This window comes from Dermacentor silvarum, unplaced genomic scaffold, assembly GCF_013339745.2.
Source record: "Dermacentor silvarum isolate Dsil-2018 unplaced genomic scaffold, BIME_Dsil_1.4 Seq14676, whole genome shotgun sequence".
Lineage (NCBI taxonomy): Eukaryota > Metazoa > Arthropoda > Arachnida > Ixodida > Ixodidae > Dermacentor > Dermacentor silvarum.
Window position 1 is genome coordinate 24,745 of NW_023605752.1, and position 19,972 is coordinate 44,716.

A 19,972-nucleotide genomic window follows, 5' to 3' on the forward strand; every position below is an offset into this window, starting at 1 on the left:
CTCCAGGTAACACAATTGCTAGGTCACTACTTGTAGCTGAGCTAGTTTGTTTATGGCATAAAAGGGATGCGAAATGATATAAAGTAACAACCTCTCCTGTTTTGTAGTCAACTTTACATCATTTTGCGTCTTTTCACACCACAATAGCTAGGTCACTATCAATTTTGAATTTACATGTGAAATTGTTGCTTGGCTATATGCATGGTGGCAAGCTTTATTTAAGTCTTTGCAATAGACATATACTAATTTATACTATGTGTCACCTGTACCATCTGCTTTGGATGCCCTAGCATGCTGCCATCGCATACTTGTGGTGGGTGGTAATGGAAATCTTCGTGTGAATTTGAACTTGTGATAGCAAAACAAATTATTATAAGATTAGTGCTGCGTACTTGTTTGTGCATCATTTTGTACCAAGTTTGAACGTTGCAGATACATCACGAGAAACCAACCCTAACAGTTGCACTTCAGAATTGTATATTCACTTTTGCAACAGACTTTTACATATTGAAAACTGTTTCATATTAAAAGAAGAAAAAGTTTTGAGAGTGTGGTCATTTCTTTTTTTGAGAATATAACGACATCATAAATAAAATTTGACCTCGCGTCTTCATACTTCCTCTTTACTAGGCGACATATTTTATTCAAAATGGTTCGAACAGGTCAAATGGAAGCATATCTGCAATGAGAGTTCGATCCGACAAACTGCGCACGCCCGCATGCAAAGGTGCATTTCGCGGGCATGGTTCGCCCATACACTTGATTCTGTTGGCAAAATTACTTTTGTTGCTTTTTTGTTTTATGCCTTTGAATATTTCGACAAAGTGCGAGAAGTAAAAAAAAAAAGTATTATACAGCAGGCAACTAACACACATGGGAAACATTAAGTGTTCCACGCAGACAAACTTAATGTTTTCAAAGAGACTGTACAGAGGAGTGTACAGCTGTTGAGAGATGCACGTGGTGGAGCCATGGTGGAAGGAAAAAAATTGTACTCCTTCCTCCGTGTGTGGAGCAAAGTAGGTGCGTACGCAGTGATTGGCTGGGAGAGAAGGGCAAGTGTAGCTGGTTCTCTCCTGTTGCGCTAGCGGTCAGTACCCGCCGCGGCAGCTTGAGGCCGCAAGTTCGATCCCGGATGCCGCTGCATTCCGATGGAAGCGGAATGCAAATATGCTTGTGTGTTGTTGTTTAAAAACGCTCATGTGCTTTGTGCACATTAAAGAACCCCAGGTGGCCCAAATTAACCTGGAGCTCCTCACTTTGGCGTGCTTCATAGTGTGCCTCATAATCAGATCGTGGCTTTCGCATGTATTTCTAGCGGTGAGTGTAGTTGCAGCAGGGAGTAGAACTGACATACATGCGCATGCGCGGATATGCATCACGGCAGCAGGGAATGCATGTGTAGGACAAAACAGCTAACACGCTATACAAACAGACGAGCGTTCGCAACAGCGCCACGCCATAAGGCGACGTGTGTGGCTGGTGGTGATCAGAAAGTATGAAGTTATACCCCATGGTCACACGGGGCACATTCGACAATCCCAATCTGGCTGTCACAATCAAAAATACCCGTGTAGCACCGGTATAGGGAAATGTGGAATAAACATGCAGACGGGAAAAAATGTAGCATGATGTAATACCACGAAGTACATACCCCACAGCAATTTTTTTCTGGGTCTGCAAAAGTCTTCACAGATTCTAACGTGAAGTTTGGTGAAAGAACTAGCCACAACACTTCCACGTAAAAAAAGAAAAATGCTAATTAGAGCTAATCATAAGTTGATTGGAAAGGGGTGTGAGTATGCAAGTTCACTGGACGCAAATCTACCAGCAGTGTGCCACATCTCACGAGATTTTACTGTGAATAGAACAACAGTAGAGACACAGGCGTGCTCGCACAGTTTTCTTTGGATAAGCTAAACCAGCTTTGGAGAATATAGCGTATTCTAAGTAAGTTACTGGGAGTACGCTTACTATGTACATGCAATACAGTTGAACCTGGATATATCGAACTCGAAGGGGTTTGCAAAATAGTTCGATATATTAATAATTAAATATATAAAATAATAATTTCATACAAAAATTTTAAGGGGATCTTATAGATGTTTGTTATACACGATAATTTGTTATATCCGGGTTCGACTGTGCTAGTTATTTATTACGGTAAGCATTTTAGGCATAGAACACTACAGTTTATGCTGGTATATTCTACACCGGCGCTTCTCTCTGAGCATGAAAAAAAGACAAATTGCTGCTATCGAAGTTGTATTTAGGAAGCAAGCACAAATTAGCTTGTATTCCAGAGCATTTAGCGACAGCAAAGTATACATGTCACACAGGATGACCACTGTCCTTACATGTGTTGCTTGCTAAAGTTCCTTGAAGCCCGCTTCTCCGCATTAACATGTATTGTCCAGAGAAGCCCACTACTGAACGTGCACATATGGCCTCCATACGAGTCGCGAGCACAGAGCTGACTGCACCTTCACAGGGTGGGTCATCAGCATATAGTTAAAGAATGTAGTGATGTAGTCTGTGGCCGTGCAGCAGGATGAACACTCATGACTGCAGCGCCCAGTAGTGGGGTAGTCATAGGTGGCAAATGATGAACAGTTATTCCTCCTGGTGCGGAGTGCACTATGCTGATAAAAAAAGCAAAAACACATGGATACCTACCTGCAGCATTTCACTTATGGCCGATAACTCTAAAATTTTTGTGTAATTCTAGTTGCCTTATATTTCCGTTGAAAAGAGATTGTGGTGACTGCTGCCGCTACAGTCTAAATTATTACATTCAGGAGAAATATTTTTATGTGCAAATGGTTTTGTGAATCCAGGGCCACGACACTGTAGCGGTGCCTTCCACTTGATTCTATGCCACTTTTATCATCCACTGTTGACGGTCAGCTGTTCCCATTGATAACGCGGGCAGAGCTTCACCCTGACAAAGTGCGAAAAGCACGGAAAAAAAAAAAAAATTGCATCTCAGCCCAGGACCTATATAGCGTTCCTGGGAAATAGCTGTCACTGCTTCATAAGAGTCTCTGTAAAAAAAAGATTCATCTCATCTCCAGAAGGTGTAACAATGAGTACTTTGAGTACCAATTAGAAATTGCCGTGGCAATGCATGGTGATGCAAACATGTTCTGCTCAGTTTGTGACGATGGGTGTTTATTCTGGAGACTTGGGCCTTCGTGGCTGTTTCACTGGAGAGTCTTCCTGCAACAACTGCCGGTGTTGCTCGACGATGCTGCAGGCACGGCTCAGGATCACCAGGTTCAGCAGCACCTTGATGCTGCATAGACTACGATATCATGCATTACTTGCAAATGGCGATCTGGCACAACATGGTCGAGTGAGAGTTAGAATGAAAAATGTTGAGTGTTCAACTGCTCACTCTACTACTCACTGTGGTGGGGCAAATGTATGGGAAAATGCAGTTGCTTTACACATATATATGCTAATGCGTGCTTATGGAGGATGCCTTACTTTTAAGGCCAACTCCAAGTTCTCTATTGAAGTATGTGTAAGATCCATAAATGCTCTCAGACACAAATGCTGAACTGATTTCATTTGAATAAAATTTGTTTAAAAAAAGCTTAAATAAAGAACAAAACTGAAGCACAATATTTACAAATCCACACCTCTGCACCAAAACAGATAATATAGCAGTTCTGTAAACAGCATCAGTTAGAGCATCTAAAGCGGACAAATGTGATATATAACTTCACAGTTCAGATGAAATTGTTACAATGCTTACGAGGATCTTGCAAGAGTCCTACTCACAAATTCGTAGTTTATGTGTATTAATTTTGTCCACTTTATATGTGTCAACCGGTGCAGTTCACAGAATACCACTTTTTTTAGGCTGAGTTGTAAGCTTGATTCCTTAGTATTTTCTAATTTTAAAATTTTGCAATCTTCAAGAATTTTTGTAAAGAAATCGATAGCTTACATCAAAAGTCTATTCCACAGAGTCAGTCGATTTTAGCCTGCAACAAATATCTTCAAAATCAGTGCAGTGGTTGCCGAAAAAACTGATCTCTCCATTCCCATGCACTATTTAAAAAAGAGGTCATGAAATAAAGCCTCCTCTTTAAAAAAAAAAAACGCTGAAGTAGGGTGAAAAAATGTTGTGCCACAAAAGTTCCTCCCTCGAGAACCACTGCAGCAAATGTTGTTGATACAATTACGAACTGGGGACATATTCTGAAACGGAACGGCGACAATATCGCCGTCAGGCACGCGCTGATTGGCTGGTTCAGCCAAAATTGGATGACGTTGTGCTCAACCAGCCAATGAGCTCATCCAATTTTGCCAAAACAGCCAATCAGGGTGCGCCGTTGGCAGAAGTGTGACCAAGGCGATAGTATTGCTGAAGTCGATCGTTTCAGAATACGTCCCTGGTTCCGAGCAGGCCCCAAAAGGCACTATGATGGAGGATGTGGAAGAGGCTACTAACCACAGGTAGGTGAGGAGAGCTAGTCGCACTGAGCAAGGTGGACATGCCATCACCCGCAACACCAGGGCTGCCAAGGGCAATGGTGTGAAGCCAAGGCGGCGCGACACCAGATCCCCGTGGTCTGAGGTTGCCTGCAAGATGCCTTTTGCTAAGCACTTCCTCCGTGGCTACATAACTACGAGACTGGCTTACCGTGTGAAGCTTGCTACTGGCCAGGTCATAGGCCAGGCTGGTCAGATATTCTCGGTAGACCTGTGTGCATAAGCAGCCAAGAGTGACCAATCACAATCCTACTGTAGAAGAATGGCGAGGCAGTTTCAACTTCTGCACTGCTGAGAATAATCCTTACTCACCCAGAAAATTTCAAGCAAAACCTGCTGAGAATGAGTCTGGCTTGTGCGTACACTACTCCACTAGCAATCCTGAAAACAAGTACCCAAGAAATCTTGCCTATTTTGTATTAATATTAAACTGAGTCCTCTCTTCTGCTTAGTGGGGAGCATTGAAAGAAATCAGTTTTGGCACGTCATACCAATGTACCAATGACACATAATGTGTGTTATGTGGTCTTTGTTCTGGGCCATTTTCCTTCTGAAGCTGTGAATGAGCACCCATGTCTTAAATATTTGGAACCTGCAATAAATTTTTTATTCGGGCCTGCAATGAAAGAAAATGGTACCATCTGAACACTTTTTTTCTGTTTCCAGTCGTAATTCAAATCATTAAAATGTAAAAAAAAGGAGCTTTTGCATATATGCACATAAATATAGCGATACAAAATTAGCCTTAGTTCCTGAATGTACCTATATACACTTTGATAACCAATAATTATAACATGCTCAATTAATGTACATAACGAGACTTATGTACATAATACTTGCACCGACAAGAGCGGTGATTAATCGAGGAAAGTGCTGGACAATGACTGTTGTGAAGGGAGCCGAGATAATTTGGCTATTAGAATGCGGATTACTTCTGTTTAAGTTGCCAGGAAAAGAGCTTCGATACGTACATTGACTACTTTCGTCTAGTCGTCTAGCTGTAGCAACCGCATGACAATGACCGAAATAAGGGCCGAAATAAGGAAAAACTAGGTCACAGACAAGCTTATGAGTGCGAGAAACATGTTGAAAAGGTTATTGTGGCCATTTGGCCATGTAAAGAGATGTACCCTTACATTACTTTTGTATAATTTGACAGCGTTAAATGATGTACCCTTACAATGTGTATGTCACCATCTATTCCGATAGTGTATACAGTCAAACCTCGATATAACGAACCTCTATATAACGAAATTTGCAATTTAACAAACTTAACAAATTAAATTTAAATTTAAATTAAATAAAATTAAAGCAATTTAAAAAGTAATTTCAATTTAATTTAAAAAGTAATTTAATTTAAATTTCCCATCTTCAGACAGATGGTTTGTCCCTTCATGCATTTTGTTACCATACCTCTAGTGTTGGCGGTCGCCTAATCTCAAGCTTCCAAGGCACGGTGCAAAGCATTCGCTCGCATGGCGACAGTGGGTGATCTTTGTCTGAGTGCATGACACCGATAAAACTATGAACCTTACTTCGTGTAGTTGTCTCTTCGCTATCGCCATCAATGCTCCGCCTTTCTGGAGAAACTGCGACCTTTCTTTCTCAGGATGAATATCCATACTTTTTTCTGCACTTTTGTTTTTAATTTGAAGCCACTATCTGATGACGGCTGTGGGCACTAAGCACAGTCAGCCATGGCGTCATGATTTACGGTGATTTACGGCTCGCATGCCGGGAGCCATGCTACTGCATTGTTCTTAGTGCGAACTGCACCACGTGCGCTGGCACTCACAACGCTATTACGGCCCGACTTTCTTGCCATTTGTTTATAAGCAATTACTCACAAGAACCACCAGGAAGGTTCTGGGAATATGTGAAATAATTTTTACTACTGAAACATTAAAACCTCGATTTAACGAAGTTTTTTGCTGCAAGCACAACTGCGTTATATCGAGGTTCGACTGTATAGCGTTCCTATAAATGTGAATGCTCGTACAACTGTTTCAGACTATCCAAAAAACTAAGCAATTTGTGTGCAGGATTCATTCCTGCATTTTCAGGTTTCTTTGAATACCTTTCACTGATCAGAACGAGGGTTAGTGCTTTGTCATAGCAAGCTAAGATGCAACTTTTTAGAAGGTTCTTTAGGACATTCTATAACCTTGTTGATAATGAAATAAATCCTGATCTATATCATATAGCAAGCACTTTGTTAAACAATAATCATTATTTGTCCGAAATAAAAACAGAATGGCTTCACTGAGCAATGAGTTTTGCCAGCACACTCCCATTTCGGCGATTTTTGTGCACCATTTATGCAGCCATAATGGCACTGCAGACTAGCTACAAACTAAGCAAGCCAAATACCATGCTTGCATAACTATCATTGCCATACTGTGTGAAACCTACTGCCAAGAAACCTTGTAGTTCCATATTTCCAAGTTAAATATTTTACGAAGCATTAAAGGAATAGTAAAGAGAAAAATAACTTGATATGTATAGCAATTTGCCATAACACAACATAAACAAAAAGGTAACTGTTACAGGAGGATGTTTGCTAAGCTAGAAAAGGGGTAAGAACGAAAGACAACAGGCAACACTGCCTTGAAGCTTCCCACACTCACTGTTATACCATGAATTTTTATCTGCTAGAATTTTTCATCGATATGATAGACTACACTGTGTTCTAAAGGGGCCAAAGGCTGACTTAGCAAGTTCAAGAACATTTACTGTGCCATCAATGGTGTAAATAGGAAAAAAATACCTTAAAATCGCTGTCACAATGATGTAGCAGTGCTGGGGTATTGGCACGAAATTAAAAAAAATGGAAGCTTTACTTTCATTTTCTCTTTTAGTAATCAACCTGTTACAGTGAAACTAATGAAAATAGCTTTAAAAGAATAGTTTATCGGTCCTAACAGATTTAGAGTTTCTCCTTAGTGCCCCTTTAAAGGGCCATTCAGCAGGTTTGGCCATTTTAAACAGACAAGTGCAGTGTACACCATGCATGCCGACGATCATGTCTGCAAAGTATTACACCGTTGCGCACTGTGAAAACAGCTGAAATTTCAAATCAACACTTTGCACCCTTCTTCTCAAGAGCTCCCGCTCCCAGCCGGAAAGTCGAGGTCAGAAGCGCAAAAGCGCCTACGTAATTCGGATTGCTGAAACGTTAACTCACCATGACACATGACTTCGAGAATTACTGAAGGCTACAGCAGTTATCTGTTTGATCTGTTGCTTCACTAGATGATTTAAAGTTATGAGAAATAATAACCTTACAAACCGAATGTCTCCGAGTCTCTCTTTTACTTCGTGTTCTAGCAAGAGGACATACTTCCGCTTCGGTGGTTTGTTTCCAAGTCGTACATTTGCGCGCACAGGAAACGAACCTAGTTGCAATTTTCTACCGGTTTCCAGCGTGTGATCGTGCTCTTTGATCCGCTTGCGTCTGCTCCAGCACTCGCGTGACACTGACTTATCATACCGATAGTCAGGGGTTCTCGTGCACAGCGTGCAAAACTGTGTGCTGCGCGAAACGGGACAAACGCAACAACTTGCATGCACGATAGTCATCGGAAGTGCGCCGTGCAACAAAAATGCAAGAGGAAAAAAAGAGAGAGAGAGAGGGGAAGGAAGGTGAGGCCCTTAAAGGAGTACTGACACAAAAATTTTCTATCTTGTTTTTTCTGCTGTAATAAGTAGCTAATGACCCAGTAATCACGGCGCGAAACCTCATTTTATTCAGAGCGCGACAGGTAATTATTTGGAGTCTTCTTTGCAGCGACCAGTCCAAGTTTCTGTTTCACAGAGCAATGAGATGGGAGAAGAGGGATTGTAAACACAGTGAGCACGTGATTGCACAAAACTGTGACGTGTTCAAGCCAGCGCGCTCGCAGGCGAGCGAGTTTCGTGTTGCTAGTTCATCTGCTACACCTGCACGAGCTTTGCGATTTCGTTGCCGTCCTCGTTTTCGTCGTCCAGCGGCGACTATTTCCTCCAGGCAGGAGTCGCCACCGTATTAGACGTGGCCAACCACTTTTGATTCGATCCACCACAGGCGAGCTGGCGTGATCGCTGGGAAACGGTATAGGCCTAGCTCGCTGGCCGTCTGATCCGGGCCGACGGCCCTTGCGATCCGTCCACAGCTCGTAATAAATCACCTATATTCGTCAACACAATCAACGTCTGCACATTTATGATGCACATAACTGGCAGTACAATTAGTTTTGCCGACGGCGTTGGTAGCGATGAGAAAACACGTTAGCAAGGCGAGCCGCTTCGTAGAGACGATTGCTGCGGCGGCTGCGCTGACCGCTTGCGAGCCAAAATCACACCAACGATTAACCATATCGCACAACGTTTCATAACATGCACACTTTCGAGGTCACTTTACTCTAAGAGTTATCTCGTGTCAGAAACAATTAAGCCGATTTTTGTGCCGCCGTCAGCATCAAACGAGGCCAGCGTCTCGACCAGGGCGAAAAAAACAAAAAAACGCACCGGGACGATCGGAGTGGGGAGAAACTTGCTCGCTGGCCCTGCCCCGACGGCAGTGCAAACTCGTGACGTAGCATTTTCTCAGTTATTTACAATCCTTCCTTGATGTCAATGTAGCGAGGTGCTGCGCTTTGCGTGTGGCTACGCGCACATACTATGGAAATTGATTTTGAATATGTTCTAAGCTATATTCGCCACTGATATTTTGTAGACAATGTGTGTGTGTCCACTTAAATCGATCTCACGAGTTATCTCGACTTCAAAGTTTTGTGTCAGTACTCCTTTAAGGAAGGTGAGGCCCTTGACGTACATGTGATGCGATCTTCCGGCTCTGCATAGGAGAATGCAGGGAAAGAATTTCGCTTTGGGAGTCTAGACGGGGCAAGTAGAGAGAGCGTTTATGTTGGCAGTGAAGCTCACCTCCTAAAATCTTGGGTTCATAACATTTCAAATAATTCTATCTCTGCTATTAACGAGCCAATTACAAAATTTATTGCGGTAGAATGCTCTGTAGAGGGCATGTAACAACTTTAAGCGTATAACCAAAATTTGCTATGGGGCCTAGTGAGAGGCCCTTTAATGTGCACCCACCTGCCAAGAGATTGCATTGAAGCGTGTGACAAAGGCGTGCTTGACCCAATCCACCAGCACCTCAGCGAGCAGCACCAGCAGGCAGTCGGCCAGCAGGCTCCAGAGCTGCTCTGCGGGGATGATGGTCTCAGGCTTGGGAGTCGCCACTCTACATGTTGCATGCTGCCACTATACTCACCCTGCCGCCAGCTGTACTCCCGCATGGTCTGCACAATGACCACCAACAGCAGCACCACATAGTGAAACCGCTCGCGGACATCGCTGCACGCCATCTGGAACAGGTTGTTCTTGGCAAACTTCTTGAACACCATGCCCTTGAGCTCCACAAACTGCAATTGGAACATGCAAAACAACAGCTCTCAGATCTCGGCTGTCCAAGGCACTCCAGCAGCCACTTTTTGTTGCAGTCGGACCTCAATATATAACAAAAATTGATATAATGAATCATTGTATTTAATGAAGAAAACCTAAAATTTGGTAGGCTGCGCTTTACTTGCATTGAGTATCCTACTGCTGTAACGAAACCAAAAATGCAAGATCTGAGACAACATCGGTTAAAGTGAAGAGAATAACTGTTCACTCAAGAGTTAAAAAAATGCCATATTTGGGCAGCAAAAATATCACATACTTAGCAATATCAGCTTGAAAAAGAACATTCTACACATGCAAACGCAATTTGGCCAGTGGCTTGACATTGTTGGCCACAACTAGCAAGCCGACGTGCCGATACTGCACGATCACACCAATCGTACAGTTGCACATTAATGGTGATGCTCAGTGTGTTGGTAATTTAGCGTTTTCATGTGTCACATACAGTAGAATCTCAGTGATATGATCACACCTGATACGAATTGTAAAAAGTCCCGGCACAAGTTCGTTAGCTTACACCGTCATAAATTTATAATGTTGTGAACCACTTTTTTTGCCGTGGCAGATGATACGAACAATTGCGCCGTTGCGCAATCCTTGGCAGAGCTGGAGAGGAGGCCCCAGTGTGCCAGTAGTGCCAGACACTGGCTGCTGTCAGGCTGGCAGAGCAGCCTTGCCGATGCACGAGTCACATCCCTGTTGCCCAGTTTTCTTCCCGATTTCGAAGACAACACACTAAAGACGTGCAATTTTCTTAAATTCCACTCTGTATTTCACCGTGAGATAAAGAAAAGTCCTATGGTTGCAGGAAAAAAATGAATTAAAAAATTGGAAATATATTTAGTAAGTCGGCTATTTCATTGCCGTGTACCCCCTTAATTGGTGATATGAATTTTCGTGCCATCCCAAGAAATTTGTATCACTGAGATTCTACTGTACTGGCATGGCAAACCGCCTGCAGGATGTAAAAATTGACAGGACAGCCTTTGCACTTTGCTGGACCGTTGGTGCCACACACTTGCACTTCTTTCGCACAGACCCAATCGCATATCAGCGTGTATGCTTAACCCAGATATCAGATATAATTAAGGTAGTTTCATTTCAGATGAGACTCTGTTACAATGAGGTTCAACATGTGGTGGTGGTGACATACGTTGTTGGACATCATGATGGTCAGCAGGGCCTTGTTCTGCGAGTTTATTGCGACACTCAGGGTGGTAGCCTGAAGCATCACTAACAGGCAGTGGAGCACTGCGATGTCCAGTCAAGGGCTTATGTTTGATAAGAGAATAGAATATTGTAAACACAACATTTACAAAATATAATGCTACACTAGGCAAAATGCCTGCCAATACACTGCCATATATCTTTAAACGTTGCTTATGTACTTGCTTATAAGCGAGACTCGCAGGGGATTAATCAAATACATGTTGTAACTTAACAGTCTTAATAGGAGCATTCTGTTTAATTACTTAGGCCTCTTCCTATCTACAATTTTTATGGAAGTTATAAAAAAGCTGATCAGCGTATTTTTTTCTCTCTTTTGTCAGTTGTTAGTATGTGATAGTTTATTTCATTACTTACAGACACTATCAGTCCTGATTAGGGCCAAGATAAGAATGGCATTTCACAAGTAAAAACATTATTAGTATCAACAATAACACTGTTGGCATAACAATTTAGCGTAAGTAGTACTCCACTAGCACTCACGAAGTGTTCCAAGTTGTGCTGCTAATTGCACTGGTTAGTTCACATTTGTGTAAGATTCAGCCCACACTGATTTTTATTGTGAAAGGACACAGATTCAGACATGCAAAGCCATGACACTGACATTCATGCTCTAGTAAAATCTCATTCTAGTGTGGCAGTGTCCCAAATTAAGTAGCGTGCTGCGTGCACCCATCTAGTTTAGTTGGACCACATTAACTTTGACCACCCTGAGTTTCTTATGCAAGCCTAAATCTAAACACATGCACACTTTTGTGTTCCGCCAGCATCAGAATGCAGCTGCTAAGAATCGCATTGATGATGCAGCAGCTGAATGCCACAGACACTACGCCATTGCTCTGACTTTGTCATTAATTGTACCGATTATTTTGTTGTGGATAAGTCAAATACAGAGAATGATTTCAGCCTTAAAAGGATACAAACATAGGCCAGGGCTAGGGCCAAATGTGCCAACAGCCCCAGGCGCCGTCGCGCCCGCCGTGGCTCTGGTTCTGTGGCTGTCCACAGCAGGGCATCCAGGATGTCCTGGCCAAAGGATGAAAACAGCTTGTCTGCCACCTGCAACAATGGTCGCAGTCAGGAAACTACTAGGGTTTAAAGTCCCGAAGGCTATGAGAGATGCCTAGCGGGTAGCTCCGGTTAATTTTGAGTACCCAGGGTGCTTTAAAAAGTAGTGACACATATTTACAAAGTTATATAAGGTCGACCCCATGCTTCTAACATGAAAAAAGACCACACTTGGCCAGTATGATAGTTGGGAAACACTTGTAAGATAATTTAATTTGATACTAAAGTTGTCTCAAAATGGAAGACCTCGCAGACGTTGTGCCCCTTCCGGTGGCAGTTGCCAGCCTGCTCCTCTCTTTCACCTTTCCTGTCGTGTATATATGTTTTCAAAACAAATAATAATAATAATTTTGACATTGTGACATCATGAAAGAGAGCTGAATTTACTGATATCGTGCATCAACAAGGCCAGGTACAATGATATCACTCTTAAAGAAATAAACAAGATACTAGTAGCTGAGTAGCTGCGTGCATTGCTTCTGGCTGCACTCATGAATCAATTACAGGAATGGAGTGAGCCAGTGATTTGTTACATCATGATGGATCCGCCTTCTTGGCACTGAAACGGAAACTGGTTCTTAGAAACGAGCATCATAGTAAAATATTTATGGAGCTCTGGCACTTGCCAGTATATATTCTAAGGTTTAGGCGGTTTGAATCTTGATGTAACGCAAAAAAATGACGAGTCGAGAATGTCATGTCAGCAGTAATTTAACATGGGCCTTTTTTGCATCCCGCCCCCGCCAGAATGTGGCCTCCTTAGCGACCGTGAATCAAACCCAAAACCTGGTGCACAGCAGCAGAATGCCATAGCCACTGAGCCAACATGACGGGTGGTTGCAGCCAGGTTACTCACGAGTACTGAGTAAAAAGTTTCAAACAGATGCTGTTATGCGACACTGGTGGAATACAGACAGGCAAGCAGTGAATGACTAAAACTCTTTGCTGAGGAAAACAGTGCCCACAAAATGAAGAGGTAATCTAGATGTGGCAATAGCAGCAAGGAAGGTCAGTGGTCATTGAATTAAATTACATGACTTGCAGCAGAGAGCATCTGTATAGTTAAGGACTTTTGCATTATAGTGTTGTGTTGACTTGCAGTTTTCATGCCAGTTGCAGAAAATCCCGAAAGTGTCACAGCCACGAGGATCTGTTGATGTGCATGCATGGCTTATGCCGAAACAGAAACAGCATAGCACTGCACGTCCATGCTTAAGGGGGGACACGGGTCCTGAGGACGAAAAAAACTACAAAAAATCGATTTTTCAATATTGTGATTTTCGTTTTCTTCATACCATCGCGCACCTGCCAGCAAAAATTGGCTCACAATGACGCGTCGTTGAGCAAAAAAATGCCGTCTTTATTCATCGGAGCACTTGCTTTCGCTTACGAAAACGCCGAAAATGGGCCCTTCTTGCACTGTCCGGCACGCCCTGACTGCTCACCGGAGCCCGGCCATCTTGGTCTCATTTGAAAAAGCATCTTTTCGGCTTGCTTTCCCGCCATAAACGAACCTCCAATGGTACCACGGGAAAGCACTGCCGGGCAAAAGCAAGAGAAAGAACCGCGCCGTATCACTGGTCCATAGCTATCACATGACTGAACGACGGCTTGTGATTGGAGCGTGGGGACTGGCAACACTGGCGATCAAGCGCGGGGCCGAGACGCGCACAGGCACGCCATTCCGCCGCGTTTTGTTGTTCCGCGATCGTGATCAAGATGCCGAACCGTGCTCGGAGTTCCGCACACTGCACAAATTCGGCAAACGGCGGAGAAAACGTGCTGTGCAGCCCGAGGAGTCATCGCAGTCACCAGCGGGGTCATCGACAGAGCCGAGCGGAACAGCAGACTGGCAGACGCCGCGATGTAGCAGCCCAACACAAAGGCGCCGCCGATCGCGACAGCCTCTGACAGTGGAGGTACGCGGCCAGATTGCTGCAAACATCGCTGTTTCGACGTTGACATCTGCAGACCTCGACGGAAGAGCGGAAGAGGTGCCGCGACGAAGCGGCGGTGCGACACAAGTGCAGCCGCGATCGCGATAGCGGCCATGGTTTGTCGGAATCAGCTGACAGCGGTGATACTCCGTCAAGGCACCAGAGCACATCGCAGCCGCTTGCGATTACAACTGCAGACGGTAGTGATGCAACAAAAGAACTCGCAGCTGGAGAAAGCGTGACGGCGATTATGGACGCTGCTTCCAACGACGGGGATGCGCAAGCGCGACGGACCGTGTGAGGATAGACTCGACGTTTCTGACAACGGCTGACCGCGATATGATCGAGCGGCGCGCGCAGCGAAAAGTAGCGGAACTTTCTTCGGTCTCGGCGACGGATCGCAAAATGAATTTTCTCGCAAGCGAGTGCAGCCCCGAAAGTGCGTCGACCACGACGTATACCATTGTCGACCTCGATATGGTGAACAACTTACTGCACGAAGTTTCTTCTTGCAAAGTGTGTCATGGAGAGTTGACAATTGAACGTGACGCACGTGAGTACGGCGTAGCCGTAAAACTAAAAGTTAAATGCAGCAACTGCGGGGAAGTTGGCTCGAACTGGAGCTCGCGTCGAGTTCGCGGTGGTGGCAATAATTGCAGCCCGTTCGAAATTAACATTCGCACGGCGCGTGCTATGCAAAGCACAGGCAATGGCCAGACAGCGCTGAACGATATTTTCGCCGCTATTGGCATTTCGCACCGAGGCCTTCACAATAAAACATATCAGCAGTATTTGAAAACGAAGCTGAAGCCAGCAGCAACGAGAGCCTGTGGTGGACATATGAGTAAATGTGCAGTAATAGTAAGAGCCTCTACAAAGACCTCAATTTTGGCAACCCAGGAAACATTGCTGTCTCTTTTGATGGAACTGGCACACTAGGGGCACACTTCCCACATAGGAGTGGCCACTGTGATAGAGATTTTTTCAGGGTATGTGCTCGACTTTGTAGTGCTTTCCAATTTTTGCCTTGCTGTGAATGTGGCCCAAAACCTGAGAGCCCGGAATATGCCGAGTGGAAGTCTAAGCATTCATGCCAGAAGAACACCTCGTGCAAGCTGGCTGGCCAATGGAAGTAGGCGGCAATGATTTTATTTCAACGCTCCCTCTTGCTTCATGGCCTCAGGTATACAACCATGCTTTGTGATGGTGACAGCCGGTCGTACAATGCTGTCAATGAGCCAAAGTGTACGGCTTCATAAATGTTGAGAAGAGGACTGTGCAAACCATGTGCAGAAACGCATGGGAACTGCACTGCGGAACCTTGTGCAGAAGCACAAAGGGGAGAGCGGAGAGCGCATCAGTGGCAAAGGCCGCCTCACTGGCGACCTTATCACAAAGTTGACCAACTACTACGGTTGGGCTCTCAAATCCCATTCTGGAATGTGGATGCAATGCACACGGCAGTATGGGCTACATATTATCATGTAACCTCCACTGACGACAAATCGAACCACAGCCTATGTCCCATGGCCCAGATTCATGGTGCAAGCATAACGCAGCCATGGCAAAAAATGAGCCCACCCAAAAAGCAACTACAACTTGCCAGAGGCTGTCGGCACTGCACTACGTCCTGTTTACGAGCGTTTGTCTGACAAAAAGCTCTTGCAGAGATGTCAGAGAGCCAAGACACAGAATGCCAATGAGGCATTGCATTCGGTCATCTGGAGCCTGGCACAAAAAGACAAGAATGTGTCATTGTTTGCCGTTGAGGCCGCTGTGGCAGAGGCTGTTCTGCGCTTCAACGTTGGAAACCAAGAGTCTAGCTCACTTATACTGCGTGAACTGCAACTACAACAAACATGCCAAGGTAGTCAGAGGGCAGCCGAGAAAGACAATCGCCGTGCAGTCGGCTCGGACAGAAGCGCTCATCTTCGGCAGCATTCCAGGCAGCCGCAAAGAAGAAGCACAAACAAAAGCCTGCTTCAGACTACTCACCGGGGGCTTTCTGAGAGATTGTAATTACTAATGCTGTGGCTTTCAAGCGTAAAATGTGTATTTATGCAGTCTCTTTAGTTTTTTGCATTTTTCTCAAATAAAGAATTTAGCATGTTTTGAATTTTGGGATCAACACTGTGTCGCTAATACTCAATCAATTCTCCTGATTTTTTTTTTGCTTGAATGCTAGAGAGTTAGAGTGTGCAAGAAAACTATAATATAGTGTTTCAGGATACTGCAACATTTTAAAATCATGTAGAAATATCCAGCAAATATTCAGTTATGAGACTGCAATTTAGGAACTTCATAATTTTGGCTAAAATATAGATACAAGCATTAAATTGCATATGTGCACTCTTTGAACATTTGGGAACATACCTTTAAAATTTGAGCTCTGTTGATGCATTACTTTTTATGCTAGTCGCATCCCAAATTTATAAGGTAAGAATGGTAACTTTTTTTTAGATTCATGTAGAGAAAAGATAATTGCATATTAGTAATCAGTACACAAAGTTGAATATTCCCTGAAAATTCATGCATCTAGGGTCAATAATAAAAAAATTTTCTCGGGACCCATGTCCCCCCTTAAGAAAGAAAGGAGAATGCATATAGCCAGCCGTGTTAATGGAAAAAGAATCTGCTCCATTCAGTCCCGATGTAAATAATTGGAAGAACAACATCCATCGGTGTGGTGTGATTGATAATGTACTTTTTTTTTAAATTCTTTATGGTTCAGATTTTTTGTCTGCATAGTCTTCATATTCCTTTACAGCAGCAAGATGTTAGAATTAACTCTTTTACGGACAGGACATTAAATACTCGGAAATAAAAATTTTTTTAATCTAAACATACAAAAACTTTTAGAATAAGCATAATCACAAAAGAAAAAATATTTTGGGAGAAATTTTTCAACATACGGGGGAACACCAGGTAGAAAACGTTGTGGGAACCCAAGCCACATATGGCTTCATTAGAAATTTGTAGACAGCTCTCGTCATATATGAACCCACAGGTGTACATTTCATTTGCTTTACTTCGTGCGTGTGATACCACTGCAGCTGGAGATGCTGCATCAGTCTGTCTCCTGTGTGCTTTCAAAAAACTTGAGGGTGTGCCAAACTTCTTTCTCATCCTTTGTTGTTCTAAACAACAATGGCACTTGCTGCCTGTCATTCAGTGTTGGCCAAAGACATTTGGCCAGAAACTTCATACTCATACCAAAACTTGGCAAGAAATACTTTTTCCTGGTATATTGCCTGTAGACAAGACTCACCCACAGAGGGTTCATAAATTATAAGTTCATTGCAACATTTTCAGTGCGATAGATCATGAACCGGTTAATACCAAATGTTTGATAAACTTGGCGATATTTTAACATTCACCGCAAGTAAACTGCTGTTAGTAATTCCACATGATTCTCACTGAGAGTTCTGAAAACAGCTAATGGCAGTTCTTGGAGGTTAAACAAAAAATCACTTTCATGAAATGACCTTGTTGAGACAAATCGACCTCAAAAATTTAGTGTGAGAACATGTAAGGATACTTGCAGCACAAGACAACGGGACAAAAGGACAGACACACACAGACATACAGCAAGACCTTTGTAAACAAAATTTGCGTATGTCTCTTTTTTGTCCTGGTGCTGTGCACTGCAAGTTATTGATGATGAATCAACTAGTCCGACAGTCTATCCTGTAAGAAACAAGATGTTTGAAGGCAATGCACTACAAGCCATGCTTACAGTTTAGGCGGGCTGACTGAACTGACTTATAGGTGGCTCCTGCTAAGACACGTGTTAGATTTCACCTGGTAATATTTGTATTAGAACTCTTATAGTTAAGGTAGCTTTATCAATACACAGAAACACACGATATGAGCAAGCTACTCTGAGCCTGAATGCCCAAAACAGGATGCTGCTATGCTTATCTGCATTGTACTGCCTGAACGAGGGCTGCCATCGTGGCTGCACATGCAGGAATTTCCATCTGTACTGGCTAACACACAGTGTCATGGCTGACGAGTATCAAGGTGTCACGCAGACACCCTTGGAACTGTAAGAACAAGTTATTTTAGCACAAACATACAAAACAATGAGAAATGCTTTAGCAGACCAGCATGCACTGAAACAGCGAAGTCACAGAGGCTGTAGAAAGACAAGCTCTCTGCTTTCCAGCTTGGCTGAGAGCCCTGAACATAGAGCCGCACTGTGATGGTCATGGAGATAAGTGAATACTTCAAAATAATGCCAGTTTTCAGTAGCCTACTAGAAGCACATTTCTTTGTATAAATCACTACACGAAGAATCTTTTGGTGCACACGTGCTTTGAGAATGTTGAGTAAAATGTACAATGGGGACCAATAAAAAGGGAACCTATGGTTTGGTATTGCATTGTCAAATGTCCTTGTTCTTCCACTGAAATCAAGAAGTACAACTGAGGCACAGAGGAGATCCTTCAACAGCTAAACATTATGTAAGAATTAGGCATTAGCAAGCAACAAGTAACCAAAGCTAGCAAAGCAATGATTTTGGCTGGTTGGTTCATTTTACCTCTTAAAGCGGGCTGAAACGAGAGCACAACACGAGCAGTAACAGAACATAGACGTACAGAAGGACAAAGTGCATCCTCCTGCAATGGAAGCGCACAGTAATCACGACCATACTTCTGTAGTAACTGTGGCTCGAGCGCTGTTCAGGTGTTTACTTTTATACAAATGCAACTTGTACATGTTGATGTACTGGTTCTTTACATGGCAGAGGATGGGTGCAGCTCTAGATATGAAGACGAGCAAAATGAAACTTGTAACACATGCCTCAAGCATGTTGAAAAAGATGTACAACTTGATGACAGACTGGCTCTTGACGATGTGGTACAGCATGGACGTATCCCCTGGGCAGCCAACAGCCAGGTGCCCAGTAGAACAAGGCCCTTGAGCAGGTCGCATGACTCAGCTGGCTGCAGGCGTCGTCGACCTACCAGCCGCGCCCCGAGCAGGCCAGCTGCCAGCGCAAAGCGCACCGGCAGCAGTGTCAGCACAGACAGGAAAGCATCTGCACATTGAAGGAATCCGTAGCCCACAAGCGCTCCAACTCTCGAGGGATGCGGAAGAAGGCATAGAACTTCGCTCGACGCTTCTCGTAACGCTGCTCCTCCAGCTGATAGCCACGTCGCACCTCCCCGTGCAGGTATGACCACAGTGACCCTGCAAGAAGTTCCTTTACGGTAAAACAAAGCTGGCTTATCCTATGTAGATGTACAGTTGCCCGGAAAGAAGATTAACACAAGTGAACAATGACTAGAGCAGTAAAAGTTCCATTGTGGGGAGCTGCTACTCCGAGCATGCAGACAGCAGCAGTTTTTGGCCTTTCCCATTATGTACCATGGTTGTGGCTGTTCCTAAGGCATGCCCTTAAAATGCTGCTGCTATCAGCAAACATTGTTATGCTGTGTGGGACTGTGCATGTGGACTTTCTGGATCTTAGCGCAAGTGATTTCCTATGCTTGTACCCCATCATTACTGAAAAGTGGAAGCAGTCCAGAATATTGCTGCCAACTTTTTTGTGAACTGCAGTGTTAAGCAGTAAAATTTTTCTGCAATGGTCATTAGTGCTTAACCTAATATTTTAATGAGATGACTGCACGTCAGCAGGGACGCCATGGATCATCATCAGCCTAATTTACTGTATTTATTAAAATATAGGCTGAACTTTCTTTTTTTTGAAAATGTTACTAAAATGAGCTATCGACCTACGTTTGTGACCAAAGAATCTCAACCTATAT

General features: G+C 43.6%; 1 protein-coding gene across 1 annotated transcript; it reads right to left on the reverse strand.

Annotated features, from left to right (window-relative positions):
• Positions 1–3,150: 3,150 nt before the first annotated feature.
• Positions 3,151–19,407, reverse strand: LOC119434647 (protein TAPT1 homolog; the record flags this gene model as incomplete). The annotated part of the gene is given in 10 exon segments (XM_037701745.2): positions 3,151–3,304; positions 4,463–4,593; positions 4,655–4,714; positions 9,598–9,707; positions 9,776–9,926; positions 11,120–11,217; positions 12,114–12,252; positions 19,005–19,081; positions 19,084–19,272; positions 19,275–19,407. Coding segments are annotated over 10 exon segments (1,221 nt in total), but the record flags the coding sequence as incomplete, so codon positions are not given.
• Positions 19,408–19,972: the final 565 nt, after the last annotated feature.